This window comes from Poromitra crassiceps (assembly GCF_964638095.1).
Source record: "Poromitra crassiceps genome assembly, chromosome: 26".
NCBI lineage: Eukaryota > Metazoa > Chordata > Actinopteri > Beryciformes > Melamphaidae > Poromitra > Poromitra crassiceps.
This window is the reverse complement of record NC_139640.1, coordinates 4,971,931-4,991,418: the sequence shown is the minus strand read 5'-3', so window position 1 is coordinate 4,991,418 and position 19,488 is coordinate 4,971,931. Positions and strand designations below refer to the sequence as shown.

Below are 19,488 nucleotides of genomic sequence, written 5' to 3'. Positions count from 1 at the left end.
TTTTCAACTGCCTGCCTCTCATACCCGATACAGATAATTTCACAGTTTTGTATTTTAAAAACAAGTGGATAACCTGTAGTAGTTGATGCACACCTGGGGGTAAGAAAGGCTAAGATGTAGTGAGCAAAGATGGATGATGTCATATTCCATAGGTCTGACCAAATCAAATCTAACTAGCATGACTATTTTTAACACAACAAAAACATTTGTGACTCTTCAGATGTTACTTTATTTGTTCTAGTAAAGTACAACAAAATACTTCACAAACATACTCTGGCTTTTACAGTATAGAGCATTTGCTTCAGAATCCAAATTCAATGCTTTGATATAATGTCATGTCAAATCAGACATGTCAGTGTCTTAAATGCAGGTTATCAGTAGTAAAGTGCATCACTCAATATACAAAAAAGAAGGCTTTTATAATAGAAGTGAAAGCCTTTGGCTGCTTAGTCTGCAGATAACACACACTGGCAGGCTATAGACAAGGCATATAGTAGCATTTTAAACAACTCGTTTTGTATAGATATTATTATAGCCATCATTATCGGAATAATACATAATAATATAGATTTCCCGTTATATATATATACCCTATTGTGCATCCTTACTATCACTATAAAACTCATATTTCTCCTAATATTTATATTTTTACAGGTGTTGCAGTGTGTCTGAGGTATCCAAGTGATGAATTTGTATAGTGTTTTATGGTATTTTTGGCGTTTCTCCTATGATATCTCTATAATATCTAATAATCATATTAATAATTGATTGGATTTATTCAAGGCACCCACAGTGTCTGTGTGTGTGTGTGTGTGTGGGGGGGGGGGGGTGTAGCACCCACCCACCTGGGTGATGCACGCCGCAGCCAGTTTGTTCCAGAATGCTCACCACACATCAGCTATCACAGTGGAGAGTTGAGTACTGAATGTGTCAATTAAGTAATGAGTGATTGATTAGGTGTCCATGGTGGAAGGAAGGCTGTGTGGCCAGGGCACCGGGGTTACACCGCCCAGGGCACCTGGGTTACACCCCCCAGGACACCAAGGTTACACCCCCCAGAGCAACACCCCTCAGGGCATCCTGAGGATCACCCCCCCCTTCCCCCTCCAAGGGCACCGCTGGTTTTGTTTGGTTTTGGTTTTGCCACTGACATGTTCAGATTGTTATACGTGTCTGACAACTAGGGCTGTCAGCGTTAACGCGTTAATTACGATGCGATTAAGGGCCGACCATAACGTGTTTTTTTTTTTTATCGCGTTAATCGCATGCGGCTATTTTGTCCCTTCGTCGCACCCGTACTTGTAGTCAAGCCGTTCGGTTTCCTGTCTCCTGCTTATGCAGGAGGCATGGAAGAGAACGACAGCAATACGCTTCTAAATTACTTCAAAAAACTCCCCAAATGGCACAGTGGACAAGCCGAGAGCCGTAGTTTGCACCTTGTGTAAAACGGAATTAAAATATCACCGAAGTACATCGAGTTTGAGGTGAGCGATCACCTAAAAGTAGCTAGCAGCCAGCTAGCAGCCAGCTAGCTAGCGCGAGACTCATCACTCATTCTTCCTTCAGAGTCTCGGATGCGCGGGTCCTCTAACCACTGGGAGGTCGGCTCCAATGGCTTCACGCGATACACACGTTATCAATACACAGTTTCCAATACCGAGCCATTATTCACATGGAAGTGCCAAAGTTTTTAGCTCAGACACAGCCTTCTTCGGCTGTGTCATTTTGGGTTTCGACTGCTCCACAGCACCGCCACCGGAAGTATCAGTTCTAGATATATTTTGTAGACATTGTTACCTCCTGTCTACATTCCACTTCTATTGAATTGAAAATAAATCTAAAATTCAAGTTCACAAAGTACATTTATTTGCATTAATTTGATTCCCAATCACGACACACGGGTAAGAATGATTAATATCTAATTAAAAATGCTTTGAAATGCAAAATAATGGCATTTTAAACATGGATACAAAGATGCGATTAATCGCGATTAACTACAGTTAATCGCAAGATTAATCGCGATTAATAAAATTAATCGTTTGACAGCCCTACTGACAACATTCTGGAAAGGACCCCTACAGAGAAATAGAACACTTTTCTTTACGTTGACCTTTTCCACCTTTACATGTGTTACACCTTTCTTTACCTTTGCATCAATCCGGTCTGTTTGTTTATTGTGTGGAACCACGTCTCTCTCGAGGCGAAGTCTTGCGAGCGTTGAGTTGTTGCAGGAAGTCAGTGGTGGAATGGAAACGTGTGTGAGAGTTGGAGAGAGGAGTGCTGTACAACAAACTCCTCCCGCCACTCTCGGCACATTTTTTGTAACCCCCCATTAGTCGGACACAAAAAGATGGGAAATAGAGTCCAGGTTGAAAATCACTGAAGTGACCCTTTAAACAAGCAGGAAATCAATGCTGAGCAATTAGAGGGAGCTGCTTCAGACTCAGATTGATGTTAGTTCAGTTTAACGAGCTCAAGAGAACAAGTCTCCACAGAGTCCAGTGAGCTTCTGTTGTGTTTGATGACACGTTAGCTTCATTTAGAGGCTAATTAAAGACCTTTCTTGAAACTTGATCGTTCCCCATAATAGTTCACTACAGACTGTTTTAACTTGACAACAAATACATTCTAAATTGAACCCCAGCTCACTTCCTGTTGCAGTGTTTGCTATGGACAGAAAAGGAAAAAAAAACATTAAGGCCATTCCGTGAAAATCATCTATATGATAAACATTACATGGGGAATAGTGAGTGAGTGAACCATTCTGAACACATCTTCTGTATGTCACCTGTTGATGGGTCACATGACTCCTTGTGGTCTGTTGATGGGTCACATGACTCCCTGTGGCCTGTATGCTGCTGGGTGTTTGTTGTGTTTTCGGGGCACTTTACACGAGGACGGTTTCCTATGGTGACGGGGAATTATTTTATCGTTAGTGGCTCCCTTTTAGACGGCGACGGCTAATTTGCGCATAGAAAACGACACATTTTGAAACCGCCCTCCAGAGTGAAATTCTTGGTGACGCTCCCCGCTGAGCGCTCCATGTAATCGCTTTGAGACGGCTCATTTCAGGAACTCTGACGTGCCTGCACACGCGACACACGCGACTACGTTCAACGTTCAGAATTAAGCTACACTGTGGCCAACTTCCAATGGCTGTACCCGGTCGGCATTTAACGTTAGTTACAAAAGCAGGTCGACAGTGTTTTCTCACTGCCAGTAGCCTAACTACAACAGCAGGGTTTGACAGATAGCTAGTCCGACCAGTGTCAGCACAGTCAGCGCTCCCGGTCCTCGCTGCTCGTTAAAGATTTCCAATAGGCGTTATTCTGATAAACTGGTCACATATATGTTACGTTCTCACCCGACAAATATTAAAACTTAAAAACAGTTTGTTTTTTTTTTAGCTTGAAAACAGCTTTTTGACAAGTCTAAATGACTGCGGTAGGCGTACTCTACTTCCGTGTTTAAAACCGGAAAGACGATTACGAAATGACGTCATGCAGAAGCGTCCTTGTATGGGCAAAGAATAAGGTGACACACTGCCACCTAGCGACCTGGCATGTACATTACGGCGTTTTAAAACTTCAACAGCGCTCATGTAAACAGGCGGAAGGTGTGAAGGAAACGCTATTGTGTCGTTTCTTCCAGAAACTGTCCTCGTGTAAAGAGCCCCTTAAACACAAACTGCCAGATAAACAGTCAGAGGTTGGTCAGTTGAGAGTGTGATGGTGTTTTGAACTGAGCAGGTAGTTTCCCAGCTCTTCTCCGGGGGTTCAGCTCAACCTCGTGCAGCAGACAGCAGCGACGTTTTTCGCATTTGCAAACTGGCATATCAACAGTGCAATCTTTTTTGTGAATCGGTCCTTGAGATGGAGCAAATAGCGGTTGCAAATGATACGAAATTCTATTGGTGCTATTAGTGGCCACAATCCATTCTCTGTGAATTCGCCCTGAGTCTTTATCGATAGGCCTACCACTATCGATATGTTTCTTTTATTTGGTGGAAAGCCACGGTCACAATACATTCTTAACAGAACAGGTATAAAGCAACACCTGCTCTGTTCGGTTCTAAAGAAAAGGAATCAGTTCAGCACGTTCAGCTATTCTAGCAAGAAACCAACTGACCAAGAGAGAAACAAAGTCAACGAGGCCATGAGGCCATTCAATTCTTCTTTGTTTAGTTAATGGCGGTTGGCAGACCATTCAATTGAATTAAAAAACGTCCACAATCAGACAATCGATGATTGTTTGTGCACCAGTGATTTTAAATTACACGACTCGTCTCTCAAGACAAAACGTTACGTTATTGGACCCGTTAGTCTTTGTTAGCAGGAGGCTATTGGACCTTATTGATTTTCGGCTTTTGAGAAATTTGGAACCGGGTTCGGGTCCTTACCGAGCCTCAATCTCTATCCCTACTTATCTTTCTGCTCATGTCTTCTGGTTAGAAAGACTTGAATGATATTTCGGAAAATGTGCATTGCATGTGACTTTATCTGTAGCCTGGGAAGATCTGCAACTGCAACGTGCTTTACATAATACAACAGAGCTAGTCATGCCATAGGACAGGGATACTCAACTTGCTTTGCCCGGGGGCCACTTTCGTGAAATGATAGAAGGCCAGGGGCCAGTTAATAAACAAACAATATACATTTTTCTGTAGCGGATTGTAGGTTTTTGGGGTGTCAGCCGGAGTTTAGTCTGACATTGTTGTGCACACCGGATAGTTAGTTAGGTTAAGTACATACATAAGTGCCTGGGTAGCGAGCAGACGGCAGTATTTGACAATTTAGCAGCTAAATCATAGATTATTGAAAGATATTCCATATTCCAGACTGAAATGCTATAACAGAAGTGGAGTATTGGCCAGAATGACATGAACATTTGGACACTTATTCAGCGGGTATCTTGCATGTTGTGTTCAGGTGCACTGTAATTTTTTTTCTTTCTTTTTTTTGTGTGCAATTCCATCACGGGCCACACAGGGGGTGCCCGCGGGCCGTAAGTTGAGTATCACTGCCATAGGAGGTACACAGTATGTGAATGCTAGTCTAGGGGCACCATCCATCCATAGGGGCATCCCAAATGAGGGAAGAAAAACAACAGCATGGCAAATAACAGCGTGCAGGCCGGGACTTGGAACGTAGTAGCGACGTTACACCACTATCTCAGTCTCTCTCCTCTCCTGTCTGTCTGTGTGTGTATGTGTCATGGCTGTATTAGTGAGTCTGTGTGTGGCAGAGCTGATATAGCTGACTGGTTAAGCTGCGTTCACACCGACCTATTAAAGTTTTTTGCTGGCATCGAGTTTACATACAAAGTCAATGCAAACGAGCGATTGAGCGTATATTCACCTGGGAGAAAAATCGCTGGGCGTCCGAGCGACAGAGACAGAGCGATAGGGAGAAAATACGCTCGTCGCTTGAGATGAAATATCCCAACTCGAGCGAAATTACGCTGGCATCAGTCGCTCGCTGTTCAACGCTGATTGGCTGCCGTGTGAGAGTGAGTCAAGGATCACACTGGCTTGGAACAAACCGCTGGTTTATTGTGTGGCAACAAACCGCATTGACAGCTGATTGACAGACTGACAGCTGACATGAAGTGAAGTCTGTACCAGTAGCGTAGCCAGACTCGGCTCATTGGGTGTGCCACAGAAAGCCAGGGTGTGCCAGGGGGCGGACCATTTGGTGGCGGCCGCGAGGCCGCCGCCAAAAAAATTTTGGGTCTTTTCAAACCAGATTTAGAGGAATATTTGTGTGTTGTTTGCTCCTTTTCGCACTCATTATTAGCAGGTAGAAGCAGTCAATTAAATTGTATTTTTTGGCAACATGTAAAACCACTTTGTTTAGTATCTCAAAAAAGTCTCACCTACTTTTTCCAATGAGTGTTCTAGTCGTGAAAGAACGCAAATTTGGTTGGCATGTTCGTCTACTGCAGAGAGATCTGTAGCGTCAGTGTCCTCTGGCCACAAACCTCCGGTGTGTTGTTGGCTGCGTTCCCCGCTGTTAACGTCATTGTTTCGGCTGCATCATCTTCTTCATCATCTGTCTGTTCTCCACTGTACACCACCAATACAGGTGCGGGAACTGGTGCACTTACAATCCGCACTTGTTGAGGGGGAGGGTGACGACGAGTCATCTTCTTCCTCGTCGTTTCTTGCCTTTGCCGAAAAAGCTTAAAAGCGAGCTTTGTTTCATGTCTTCCTGATTTGGCGCTGCTGCTGCTGCTGCTGCTGCTGCTGTGCGTGCATTTGTTTACTTTACGTGGACGACAGCTTAACTAGTTTCCCATGATGCTCCGGGGCACATAGGGCAGCGGACAGTTGGACACAGTGCATGACAGCGTTGACATGTGTTTTGCAGACAAAACAAAACACTTTTTTTACCCCATTTTTTTGGGTGCGCCAGTGGCCTGTCTGGGTGGCATTTGCACACCCTAGCGCACCCGTGGCTACGCGCATGGTCTGTACTACCGGTATAGAGCTCGCAAGGGGAGCACGCTGATAGGCTTAGCTTGTAAACAAGTACGGTGGCTCGTAGTGGACAAACATCATGACATTGCGTAACGTTATAGCCCCCAGATGTCCGTCAATTCTTGTGCCTGTTGACGAGCGATTTAAACAGAGAGACAGAGCGATTCCAAAGGGTTGAATCAAGCGACAGATAGAAAAATAAATATCTCGGTGTGAACACAGCTTTAGCGCAGTCCTCCATTGGTGTGAGAGACCAGGGTTCAAGACCCGCTGTGAGAACCCTCCTTTGGGAAATAATTGATTGAACAACACTTATTTATCACTGTAATATCCTAAAAATAGAAGTGTAATAAAAACAAACACAGGATTGTTACTAGGGGTGGTGGTGGGGGGGCAATCGATACAGCCTAGTATTGTGATATTTTGTTTGGCAATATATCGTATCGCACGAATGCCAAGTACTGTATCGCAAAAAAAGCAAAACTTAAAGGAACACTCCGCCCATTTTCAACCAGCTTTGTATCATTAGAACATTAGTAGTATATCAGAAAACTGTAAACGGTTTTGAAGTCTGTCATTTAATTTGACAGTTATTGAGTGTTAAAGTGTGGACCAGTGACATCACTGGTCCACACTAACTCAAATTAATAACTCATCAACTCAAATCAACTCTCAAACTGTAAACAGTTTTGAAGTCATTCATCTAGTTTGACAGTTATTGAGAGTTGATTTGAGTTAATGCGTTATTAATTTGAGTTAGTGTGGACCAGTGATGTCACTGGTCCACACTTTAACACTCAATAACTGTCAAATTAAATGACAGACTTCAAAACAGTTTACAGTTTTCTGATATACTAATGATGTTCTAATGATACAAAGCTGGTTGAAAATGGGCAGAGTGTTCCTTTAAGTTTGTTTGTTTTTACTTGTAAACTTTTTTTTTTTAAGTTTAGCTTTGTTTGACCAAATAAAATTGAAAATAGGGGGAAATCCCTTGGTTCGTATGCCTAACCTGGAAGAGGGCGTGTCTTTGGCACTCTATAACTTCCAGGTGGCTGCAAGGTGCCTCCAAACAAACTGCTATAGCCTCTTCACCCATGCAGGGTCTTTATCAGGGCATGACTGGAAAGAGAGCAACACATTAGAAATGCATTCCCTAAATACACAATCAATCAATTAGTAGCTAGGTGGACTAAATTACTACAATAATGCTGTCACCTTAGATTGATTATATGAGAGAAGTGTCTGTTAAAGAAACGTAACAGCTACAGAGAGAGAGAGCTTTGGGGTTTGTTGTCAGTTTAGATAGCAGGAGATGTGTTTCAGACAGGAGGAGGAGATGTAATTAAAATGTACACCTCCGTCTCACACTACGGATGACTGGAGAAACTGGATCTGATAAACGCAGGATAACCAGATCTGACTGAGCCAAAGGCAACTCTGATTGGCCGAGAGTTTGAAACGGGATTCTTTCTCCACAGTCCCCTGGAAACGGCTCTTCTGGTTTGTTTTCCTGCCCTGGAGGAGCAAGTTTCCATCATTAGCTACTAGTGCAGCCAGTGCCCATTCTCCCATTCCCCGCACACACACTGCACTCTGTCAGGTCCTCCTAAGTGCAAGTTTGAAGTCGATCCGACAAACGGTTCCCGAGATACGCCAAGGACAGACATACAGACAGTCCTGGAATAAATCCAAATTGCACTCCATCGGGGTCCGAACAGCGCACACAAACAATGTTTGGTTGTTGAATGCATTCATACAGTAGCCTAGGCTACACTGACCTATGAAAATATTCATTTGGGCTACTAGAGGAGCTGGGTGGAAATGCCTCCGCTCACCTTTCAATCCGGGAGCGGTGGCTGTCACCTGAAAGCACACCCCAGGACGGGAATGTGGCGGTGCTGCTTGTCTGTGTGTGGAAGCAATTTCTGTGGCGAGGCTGCCGGCTTTGCGGGCCTTCTGAACTGCAATTTTGCATGATCTGTGTGTGAAAGCGGACAGAGAGAGAGAGACAGACAGACAGATAGTCAAATTATTAGATAGATGAAAACTTTGAATCAGGACTTAAAGGTGCAGTGTGTAATACTTGGACAGATGCACCCATCTTTGGAGCAGGGGTTCCCAACGACCGGTCGATTGCGAAGGCTGTGCTGGTAGATCTGCCATTCTTAAAAATACCCCCCCCCCCAACACACACAAAGGCTGTGCTGGTAGATTTTGCTTAATTCTTAACCCCTCCCCCCCCCCTCCAGACAGACAGACAGACAGACAGACAGACAGACAGACAGACAGACAGACAGGGAACAGGGGAGGGGGGGGAGGGTTAAGAATTAAACAAAATCTACCAGCACAGCCTTTGTGTGTCAAATGTGGGTTTGTGGGTCAAATTTTGATTGCCCCCATTTTTAGTTTTTGCTCCAAGTGAAATGTTTTATGGTCAGCTTGGTTCCGGCCTTAAAACTCGTTGGGAAGTTTAAGATTAAATATCTTGGCCATTGTATCACTGATGATCTGTCTGATGATAATGATATTATGAGACAGCGACGTAAACTGTACGCCCAGGCAAACATGTTGATACGTAAATTCCATAAAGCTGATGTCAAAGTGTCACTGTTCAGAACGTACTGTACACCACTTTACACTGCTCACCTGTGGGGCCACTGTACACTGCTCACCTGTGGGGCCACTGTACACTGCTCACCTGTGGGGCAGCTACAGAAAAAGCAGCATGAAAAAACTTCATGTGACTTATAACGATGCTCTACGACTGCTCTTGCGAGTCCCTCGTTGGCATAGTGCCAGTCAGCTGTTTGTCACTATGGGTATACCCACACTAAATGCACTTTTGAGAAATCTCATGTACAGATTTATGTGTCGATTAGATGCCTCTGTGAACAGGGTTATTGTGGCCTTAACCAATCCTGCATTAAGCAACACCAGGTTTTATTCTCCTTTGTGGCGACATTGGAGAAAGAGCCTCTATGTTTTATGATGCCTTGTATTTATTTTAGTGTTGTCTTTGCATTTATAATGCATTTTTTTATGTATTTTATGTCTTGTCTTGTTTTATATGGACCTGCGCTTGCTTGTGTCTGAAATAAAGTTTGAATTGATATAAGGATTTCTCGAAATGTATATGGAGAAAATGAATGGGGAATGGAATGCAGAAGTCACATGACTGTTGAGCTCAATAGATGGGAGATCGATGAAGGTTTTATGACCGAAACGTCTATTTATTAAAATGTCTCCAAGCAGAAGGCGAGACAGAGACAGTGTACCAGAGTTTCTTTATTGTTTTCAAGTTGTATCTTCCTCCGACGCAACTGTCACACATTCAGGTGTGCAGAGACTTAATTCACTACATTTGATGTTTAGATTCTTTTTCTCTTTTTAAGAGGATCTTTAAAGCAGCTACGAGCAAGATTTTCGATTGTTATTACCGTAAACAGTCTAAATTTAATATCGATGCATCACATCTTACCTGTAATAGTAGACGAGACCAACGCAGAGTAGTCTCGCTTGAACCCCGAGTGAATCGGCCAGTGTTAGTCTGTCTGTGGCCAGGGCAGATCAGGAAGTGAAATGAAACGGTTTGCAGCAGCCACTTCGGCCATAACCACAAAATAACTTCCAAAAAACCTGTTAGAATATAACGAGAGATGTTCGCGAGAGTAACAAGCCCCTGCATGGCGTTCTCCTTGTTTATGTTCTGTTGCTAGGCAGAACGAAACAGCAGAAGGGAGGCAGCTGCGTTTCACTTCCGGGTTTCACTTCCGGGTTTATCCGGTCCGCCGGTAGACAGATTGAGAGAGAGAGCCCCCTGGTGACGCGAGGTTAGACAGACACAGACTCTATAATCATCAAGAGAGCAATCTCCGATTCACACGGCTTTGGTCTCAGCTACTATTATAGGTAAGATGTGATGCATCAATATTGCAATTATACTGTTTAATAACAATCGAAAATCTTGCTCGTAGCTGCTTTAAGGGGAAAGTCGGTGTGAGGGGTTAAAACACGACATAACCCAAAACACACTCCGTCGCCCTAAAACCCATCTGTGCTGTTTATTTACTTCTTGTGTTGTTTATTTAATTCAGACTCCCACCTTCATCATGAGTGACATCTACGAGTCAGCAGCCAACTCTCTGGGGCTGTTCAGCTCCCCCTGCCTGACCAAGGTGGAACTGCGTCTGACCTGTAAGGGCCTCTCTGACCGGGACGCCCTGTCCAAGCCGGACCCCTGCATCGTCCTCAACATGCAGTCCCACGGACAGTGGCTGGAGGTGAGGACCACTCTGTTCAGTCCTGAGGGATGACCGAGTCATTCATGTCAAGTCTCAAGTCTAAATGTACAGCAATTCAAGTCAGAACAGAGTCCAGTATCAATTTAATATCTTAACCCATTGATACCTGATGCAGCATTTGCGTGTATATATCCCTCATTTGTGTGTGTATCCCTTTAAGACTGCGAACCGCGTCCACAAAGGGATACACACACAAATGCTGCATCAGGTATCAATGGGTTAAGGAAACTAAATTAAATATCTAAGAGTTTTCAATGCAATGTGGTTTGAATTTGAGCAGCAGATGGGGCAGCAAGCTGTTGAACATTTCATTCTGCAGATGAGACGAGTAGCCTATGTACCGAAGGAGAAAGCTGTTGAGAAACGATGTGTTGTTGTTATGACGTACGTCACGCGGCGCGCAGGTACTGTAGTACACGTGTGTTGTTGTTATGACGACGTACTTCACGCGGCGCGCAATATCCATCCTGAGAAAAAGTGACTTGCTAAAACTTATCAACACAGATGAGCCCGTCCTGCTTCACAGTGTTCCTTGGTGGGCTTCATTTCCCACCACAGATCATTTGGTGAGAGTACATCTCTACATGTCAGACCATCTGGAAGAAAAGCGTTGAGAGAAGTTGTGGCAGCTGGGGTTAATTACTGACACAACATGATGAGCGATGTGTTGGTTTCTCTGCATCTGAGACCAAAAGCAGCTCCAACTCATTCTGACACTATAAGGCCGTGTTTAGATGACAATGTTCTCTGTATAAAACGGCAAACTGTTGTTGCCTCCTGGCCTTTGATTGTGCATTTATATACACAGCATTTGTGATAACGAATGCAGATGGAGCCGCAAATGTCAGCACCAACTCCCAGCAGCGTCAAGTGAGCCAGAATAAAACGCAAACTTCTGGTTAGAACCTTCACAATAATGGCAATTAAATAAAGTCATAGACTTACATGTATATTGATGCACGTTGCAACATTTTTGTGTGTGATCCGAAATACACAGAGCACATACAATTAAAAGTTAATTTTAACCCGTAGTGAGCCGACGGTTCAGTTTTTTATTTACCCAGTATTCAATGACTGTTTTTTTATTTTGAAGGTAAAAATGCCTAGCTTCCTGTATTCTGTCTATTTCTAGCGGGATTGATTTAGCTTTATAGGATTAAACTCTACATTTATTTTCCAGACAGAGTGACACAGATGGTGATAAACTGCTGCAGATTGGTTGCATTACAAAATCAAAACCCAGTGAAACCCTATAAAAAAGTTTTCTTTGCAGCACTTTTGGGACTTGAGTAAATCAATGCTGCTGGCAGTGAGTTGAGGGTTGTTCAATACTATGCGTGAGCGCTTAATTAATATGCACGGACGTTAAAAGCAGGCACTTATTGCAGATTATGTATTTTTAGCAACTCGTATCAGACTCTTATGCTCTTATGCTAGTTTGTTGAGTGCTATATTGATAGGCTAGTTGGATGCTCCTATGTCTTCCATGCGAGAAGTGGTGCCGTTTTTACACAAATTGCCACTTTACATGGTGATGGTAAGGGCGGTGTTATATGAGAATTACGCTCTGGGACCTGTTTTCATGCCCCAAGAATGCCTTGCCATGTAAACAGAAGTCTCAAATGCAAAAAAAAAAGTTTGTCGTTTTATGCAGGAAGCACGAGACCAAGACCAGCTCCAACTCATTCTGACACCAAAGCAGCCTTTCTGAAAGTGTGAATCTGAATGCGACGATACCACCCTCATAGGGCTCATCACAGACGGAGATGAGTCGGAAATACAGACAGGAAGTTGACCATCTGGTGACTTGGTGCAGTCAAAACAACCTGGTGTTAAATGCTCAAAAAACAATGGAGATGATTGTGGATTACAGGAGGAACAAAGCCCCACCTTCCCCCATCACCCTGGGTGACTCCCCAGTCAACACTGTGGAGTCCTTCCGCTTCCTGGGGACCATCATCAGCCAGGACCTAAAATGGGAGCTGAACATCAGAGCTCTCACCAAGAAGGCACAACAGAGGATGTACTTCATGCGGCAGCTGAAGAAATTCAAAGTGCCAAAGGCCACGATGGTGCACTTCTACACCTCCATCGTTGAGTCCATCCTCACCTCCTCCATCACCGTCTGGTACGCTGCTGCCACTCTCAAAGAAGAGTGAATGAAGAGTGCACTACAAATAAAATGAATTATTATTATTTTATTATTAACAGACTTCAGCGCATCATCCGCTGCGCTGAGAAGATAATCGGATGCAACCTACCATCCCTCCAGGACCTGCATGCAGCCAGGACACTGAAGCGGTCTCGCAAGATCATGGCCTGACCCCTCCCACCCTGGCCACAAACTCTTTAAGACACTCCCCCACGGCAAGAGACTGAGGTCTGCCAAGACCAGAACCACCCACCACAAGACCAGCTTCTTCCCAAACGCCATCAGCCTCACCAACAAGGCCCGGAAACCCCTTCCACCAAGGACCTCACCAACAACCCCCCCCCCACACACACACACACACAAACTCACTACCTCCTCCTAAACTCAACTGAACCCCCGCCCCCCCCATAAAACTGTAACTCATATCTAATTTAATGCCTGTTTAACTGGGACTGTGAATTCATGTAAATTCCCTGCACATGTAATGCCTATTTAAATTAGACTGTAAATCTCATGTAAATTCAACATAAATTCATATTTATCATCCACAGAACACTTCACCACTCATGTACATATTGTATATATTTACTCGATTTGATTGCACCTGCAACTTTGTGATTGTCTTTAGTTATCTTCCTACTTCTTATCTCTGTATATTGATGTGACCGCTACGCTGCATACAGACACTAAGACAAATTCCTCGTATGTAACTTGCATACTGTGGCAATAAAAGTGATTCTGATTCTGATTCTGATTCTAGCTGTGAGGCGACACAGTGCTACACCACCGTGCCCCACCTCTACCCCTCACTACCTCCATAGAGAAGCTACTGTTTGAGAGGTGCTGCTGCTTCATCCACACCTAATCATGTTAGTACTGCATCTGCAGGGCGCTGCAGTAGCTAAATAAGTAATAAAGGAGCCGTAAACAACATTACACTCAGCCGCACAGTTAGTCTTCTTTATTGTCATTTTAGGCTCCGCTGTAGAATATCAGTCGCTGTGCAAGTCAGACGACGACACAGAACAAAGTGCCGCGCCTGCGGTACAAACTACGATTACGAAAACTTTATTGTCCACAAGTGGAAAATTCGTCTTTGGTTCCACCGCAGACATGTCTCAAGATAAAACACAACAATACACGTGAAAAACACATGAAACAATGCAATTATGACAAAGAACCTGGCTAGACATCCACAAAATGACCACACATCCACAAAACGGTCAACACACATTCATCCACACCGATGCACAAAAGTAGGCTACACCTCCCAATGCAGGTCAAAATTACAAATCATAGGTCTACGACCTGTCCAATTCAAAAACAATTTAAAAAACATTCAGGAGAAGCCCTGCTGTACAAAAAACCTCAGCAAAGTAAGAAATTAAAACACCACCCTAAGCAGAATCTACCGCATCCTAGTTTTATTTATTGCCATGACAGCATCTGGGACAAAGGACTTCTTATAGATGTTTCTCTTTGCCATCGGTAGTCTGTAACGCTTCCCTGAGGGTCAAAGTTCAAATTCACTGAATAGTGGATGAGAGGGGTCCTTAATGATCCTCTCAGCTTTACTTCTAATTATTTCATGGTACAGACTACTTAGCTGCTTCTGTGGCTTCCCTAGGATCTTGGAGGCCATATTATTCACTATTCTCTGCAGCTTGTTTCTCCATTTGATGTTCAGATTGCCATACCACATAATCATATTAAAAGATAAAATACTTTCTGTTCACTTTCTATGAGCAAAACAGTAAATCAACATTTTCTGTGGTTGTCCTTTCTGTGTTCTACTAATTGATGTGAAATGTATTTGGCGTAAATAATTTGTCCTTACCTTTTCACAGTTTTATCAGACAGCAGTGCCAGTATAGGATCATAAAAATGATGTCTTCTTTGAGACTCAAAGTGCAACCCGACTCCTCTCTCGAATGGAGGTTTGCACAGAAGTTTGCTGGCTTGTCAGCATTTTGTACTTACAGATTCTTTTTTTTAATGACAATGCAGTTATCACTGTGAAAAATTAACGACAAATTATTGACACCATATCATTTCACACAAATTACGAGAACAAAGAAAAAGCAAGCACAGAAAGTGTAGGGGCTCTATCTTCCCCCTGGCCTTAAATTAGCGTTTAAGGCCGGGCGCAGCGCTATTAGTGGGTGTGGTCAGGCGCATTCCCTAATTTCCCCTCGGCGCTAAAGCCGGCGCTAACCATTTAACCACGCCTTTTAAGCGTAGAATTATTCACAACTGTGGCCATTGGACGGTGAACTGCAGTAAAAGCAATGACATTCTTCCTTTCGAAGCTCCGATCCACTCGATCCAGTCCGGTTGCGGCTGCGTGCTGTCATCTCTTCATGCCAATTTGGATATCTCAGCACATCACAGATCATAGCCTGAATAAAACGATTCAACCTGCAGCCAGGCAAATACAGATCTGTTCAGCAGGGCTGATGGTCTCCCTGTAGCCTACAATATAGAACGTTAACTATCGGTGACATTCCTGATACATTCACTTCCATGATCTTTATATATATTATATGGCACTGCGCCACACCTCTTCAGCGTAAAGCACATTTGGGGACCTAAAAACATGATGCTATCTTCCCGAGTCACGGGTAGGCAGGCGCAAAGCGTGTTTTTTTTGCGTTTAACGCCAGTTTAGCGCCTAAGGCCAGGGGGAAGATAGAGCCCTAGATGTTTTGTCTTGCCTGTAGAGACAGAGCGTGGTAGATCGCTTGTACGTCACTTTGTGGGCGTGGCCTGTTTGAAATGGCACTCTTATCTTTAGTGCATTTATCGACTGTTGTCATGGAAATGACTCCGTAGTGAATGTAGCTGCTTAGCGGTGAACAATGTTACAAAGCTTAGCGATATCTACCAGTTTGTGACCTTAACTTTAATCAACCAGCTCAGTGGCCTTGTGGTTTGCGTGTCCGCCCTGAGACTGGGAGGTTGTGAGTTTGATCCCCGGCCGAGTCATACCAAAGACTATAAAAATGGGACCCGTTTGTCTCCCTGCTTGGCACTCAGCATCAAAGGGTTGGAATTGGGGGCTTAGATCACCAAATGATTCCCGAGCGTGCCGCTGCTGCCGCTCACCGCTCCCCCAGGGGATGGGTCAAATGCGGAGAACAAATTTCGCACACTCAGGTGTGTGACAATCAGTGGGACTTTACTTTACCTTATCCACAGTGATCACTGATCACAATCAGATTTTCTGTTGATCATCCAGCAGCCAAGAACAGAGATCTTTCAGTGGAGTTATTTGCTCCTCTGTAATGGGGGTTTAGTGCAGCAGAAGACATTACCATCGTCTAAAACACAGATACTCCGTCACTACCCGCTGTTGTTAGTGACAGCTCGTCGTCGGGAGAGATGAGGCGTTCATTGTCAGCATGTTACACCAACCCAGAATAAAATGTAAAATGGCATGTTCCTGCACTCCAAGGATACAATCTCAAAACATCAGCCTTTGACCTTTCTAAAATGTCTGCAAATGTCAAATGTCTTTTACATCTCTGCAAAACCTACAAGTTTAATCGGAAAGAAAACGGCGGTTGAAAAACGTCTTTCCAACGTGACACGCAAATAAAACAACTATGTTTAGGCAAGTAAAATAATTTGGTTCACATTCGGGTTATTGTTTGGGTTATAGAGGTAACCCATTGATACCTGATGCAGCATTTGTGTGTGTACCCCTTTAAGACCGCGAACCGCGTTAACGCGGTTCGTGGTCTTGAAGGGATACGCACGCAAATGCTGCATCAGGTATCAATGGGTTAAATAACAAAGAAGTTAAATGTGACTCACGGTTGAAATGTAGGCTTTGATCGATGGCGGCTCTCCGGTCGCGACCACAACGCTCTTACTGGACCCCGCGCTATTTCAATAGCCCACTCTATAACGTTGATACACATATCTAGAAACGGGATATGCAAAGGTATTTTTGGTTCAGAAATGTGATATTCTACCTAAGCATGGATTACAGAAACGTAATCGTAAACGCAATGATGTGGGTATGTTGAAGCAGCCCAGAGACAGAGCAGCATGTTCTGTTGTCTCTAATGAGAGAAAGAGCCCCTCTTGTGTCTTGTCGTGGATCATAACAGATAGTGATGCTCTCCCAGCAGCAACATGGCCCCCTGCCTCTCTGCAAGGGAAAAATAACAGAATAAATAAATAAATAAATAATTGAATAGATGAATAAACGGCTGATTTCCTTGACCCTCCGCTCAGCAGATGAGCTGATTTCAGCAAACAGCTCCTCTGATGGCTGATTAAGGTAGGAGGCGTTCCAATTAAAAGCATATGAGTCTCCTCATTAGAGCTGTGACACAATCACACTTCAAAGAGGCTTTCTTTCTTTCTTTCTTTCTTTCTTTCTTTCTTTCTTTCTTTCTTTCTTTCTTTCTTTCTTCTCTCTTTATCTTTTTCAAGATTCAAGATTCCTTGATTTAATTAATTTTGTTGTTGTACTTGCATACAAAAATGTGCCTCACTATAAGCAGTGCCGAATATAGTCAGTGGGCTCTATTCTCCCACAGGCCATCGGCGCTATTACGGGCCTTAACCGCAAAAAAACGTGCCTTGCGCCTGTTTCGGCAAGATAGCAATAGGCTTTAGGCTGCCAAATGCGCTTTAGGCCGAATGGGCGTGGCGCAGTCCCAAAGTGGGCGTGTCGGCGCTAAATACCAGCCTAGTGATATCTTGGGACCTGGCGTACATTTAGCGCTTTGCGCTTTTGAAAAGCAGGCCTATTCTGTGCCTTCACTGCCTCTTCTCTGTCACCCTTCTCTCTCTCTCTCTCTGAGTTCCCAGCATGCATTGTGTTTCTCCATTTCGCTACTAAATAGCAACCAAATGAGCCAAAATAGATATAAAAGGTAGTTCTAAATTAATGTGTAATGGTAACACAGCCTGCCATTGTCAACATTTCAATATTGGACCAAATAAAACATCGAAATGAAAACACCACCCTATGTGAAACATATATGTCCTCCTGGGCCTATATATACCCCTTGTCGAGTTAACGTGATTTAGAGAAGTAACAGCGGAACGCGCTTCGGAACGCGCTTCTAATGGCATCTGCTATACTGTGATGTCCCTCCAATAACTTGGCCCTATTTCACATTTAGTTTTACAATAAAAACACATTTATGCAATGACTTGACATAATGTAGGCTATATTTATGTGCATCATCCTTCCTGCAGCAGGCGAGAGAAAATGATATCTTTCTGGACAAACTTTCACCAATCTAATAGGCTATATTTTTCTAGCTGATGCATAGAACATTATTTTCACTTTGATATTGCTATAGTGTAGCGTATTTACATGCTTGCAGTATTTAAACTGCAGTTAGATTGGTTTGAGAAGCATCATAATATGGAATAATAGCCGATATATGGAGACAGACGGGATGAAGGGAGGTGGGGGCTTGGGTTTCGTCTGGTTTTGCGGGACCAGTGGAATTGGAGCTAAAAAGGCAAGCGTGCCATTCGTTTATTGCACTTATCCAATGAGCATGACAGTGCATAATTTTACGCCTAAAAGGCGTGGTTGTAATGCTTTGGGCTGCATCTAGCGCCAGCACGACGATATCAAGTGCGCCTGTCCACGCCCACTGCTTTGATCTGCGCCTGCCGCTCGGCCTAGAAACTGCGCCGATGCAACGATAGGGCCCAGTATGTCTAGAATGAATGCATAAAGATAAGGCTACATAAAAGGTGCACTATTACCAGTGCTGGTAATAGTAAAATGAGTAAAAATGAGACCATAAAGTGCTAATCACTGAATTTTAAAGTGCATTTAAAGAGCATGGTGCAGGTTGGAGACCACATTGCATTAATATGTGGGAGGGGTATATAGCAATGGGATGGGGGGGGGGGGGGGGGTCACACATAGCTGCATCTGGTTGATGTAAAGCAGCTGACCAGTGTTTCTGAAATGGAACTGTACACCTGTGATGTCAACAAGTGATGTCACAGGTGTTGAACCCATTTAGCCCATTTAGAATGCCACCTTTTCTCCATATTGGGGGCCTGTAAAAAAGAAAATAGTTTAGATTTTTGGGGGTATTTTCATACTAATCATGAGCGCAAAATGTAAATTCATTAAAAAAATCTACTTGAACCACGGTTTGCTAGGGTTAGGTTTAACCTAGCCTAGCTTGCTTTTCATCCTAGTCGACAGGAGTTCACAAACCAATTAGTCTAGTAGGAACGGGGGGTCCCCGCGCACCCGAAAGATATATTTTTCTAACATAGATTTTTGTACTCCTCAAGGTGTCTAATAAACAAATTTTGTTGTTACCCCGTTGAAATAGTGTCCCATGGGTCCGTTTGGCGGCCATCTTTGCGGGCATATTACGATGTCTGATGAAAATGGATAAGGGTCATAACTTTTGAACTAGACGTCATACAGAGACAAATGACACCACTTTTCTGTATGATTTCTGCATGAGGAATTGATTGAGAGGGTTGTTTTAATGATTTTAACAGGTTTGGTATAGTAAAACTCAAGAACATTTGAAAAAAGTGTCTAATTTACT

General features: G+C 43.6%; 1 protein-coding gene across 1 annotated transcript in view; it reads left to right on the top strand.

Moving 5' to 3' along the window:
• Nucleotides 1–10,590: 10,590 nt before the first annotated feature.
• Nucleotides 10,591–19,488, top strand: part of LOC310798843 (copine-4-like) — a gene marked incomplete at both ends in the record, with an annotated part of 110,534 nt that continues 101,636 nt past the window's right edge. The window contains one exon of the mRNA XM_083661403.1: nt 10,591–10,761. Within this exon, the coding sequence (XP_083517529.1) occupies nt 10,591–10,761 (171 nt within the window). The remainder of the gene's footprint in view (nt 10,762–19,488) is intronic.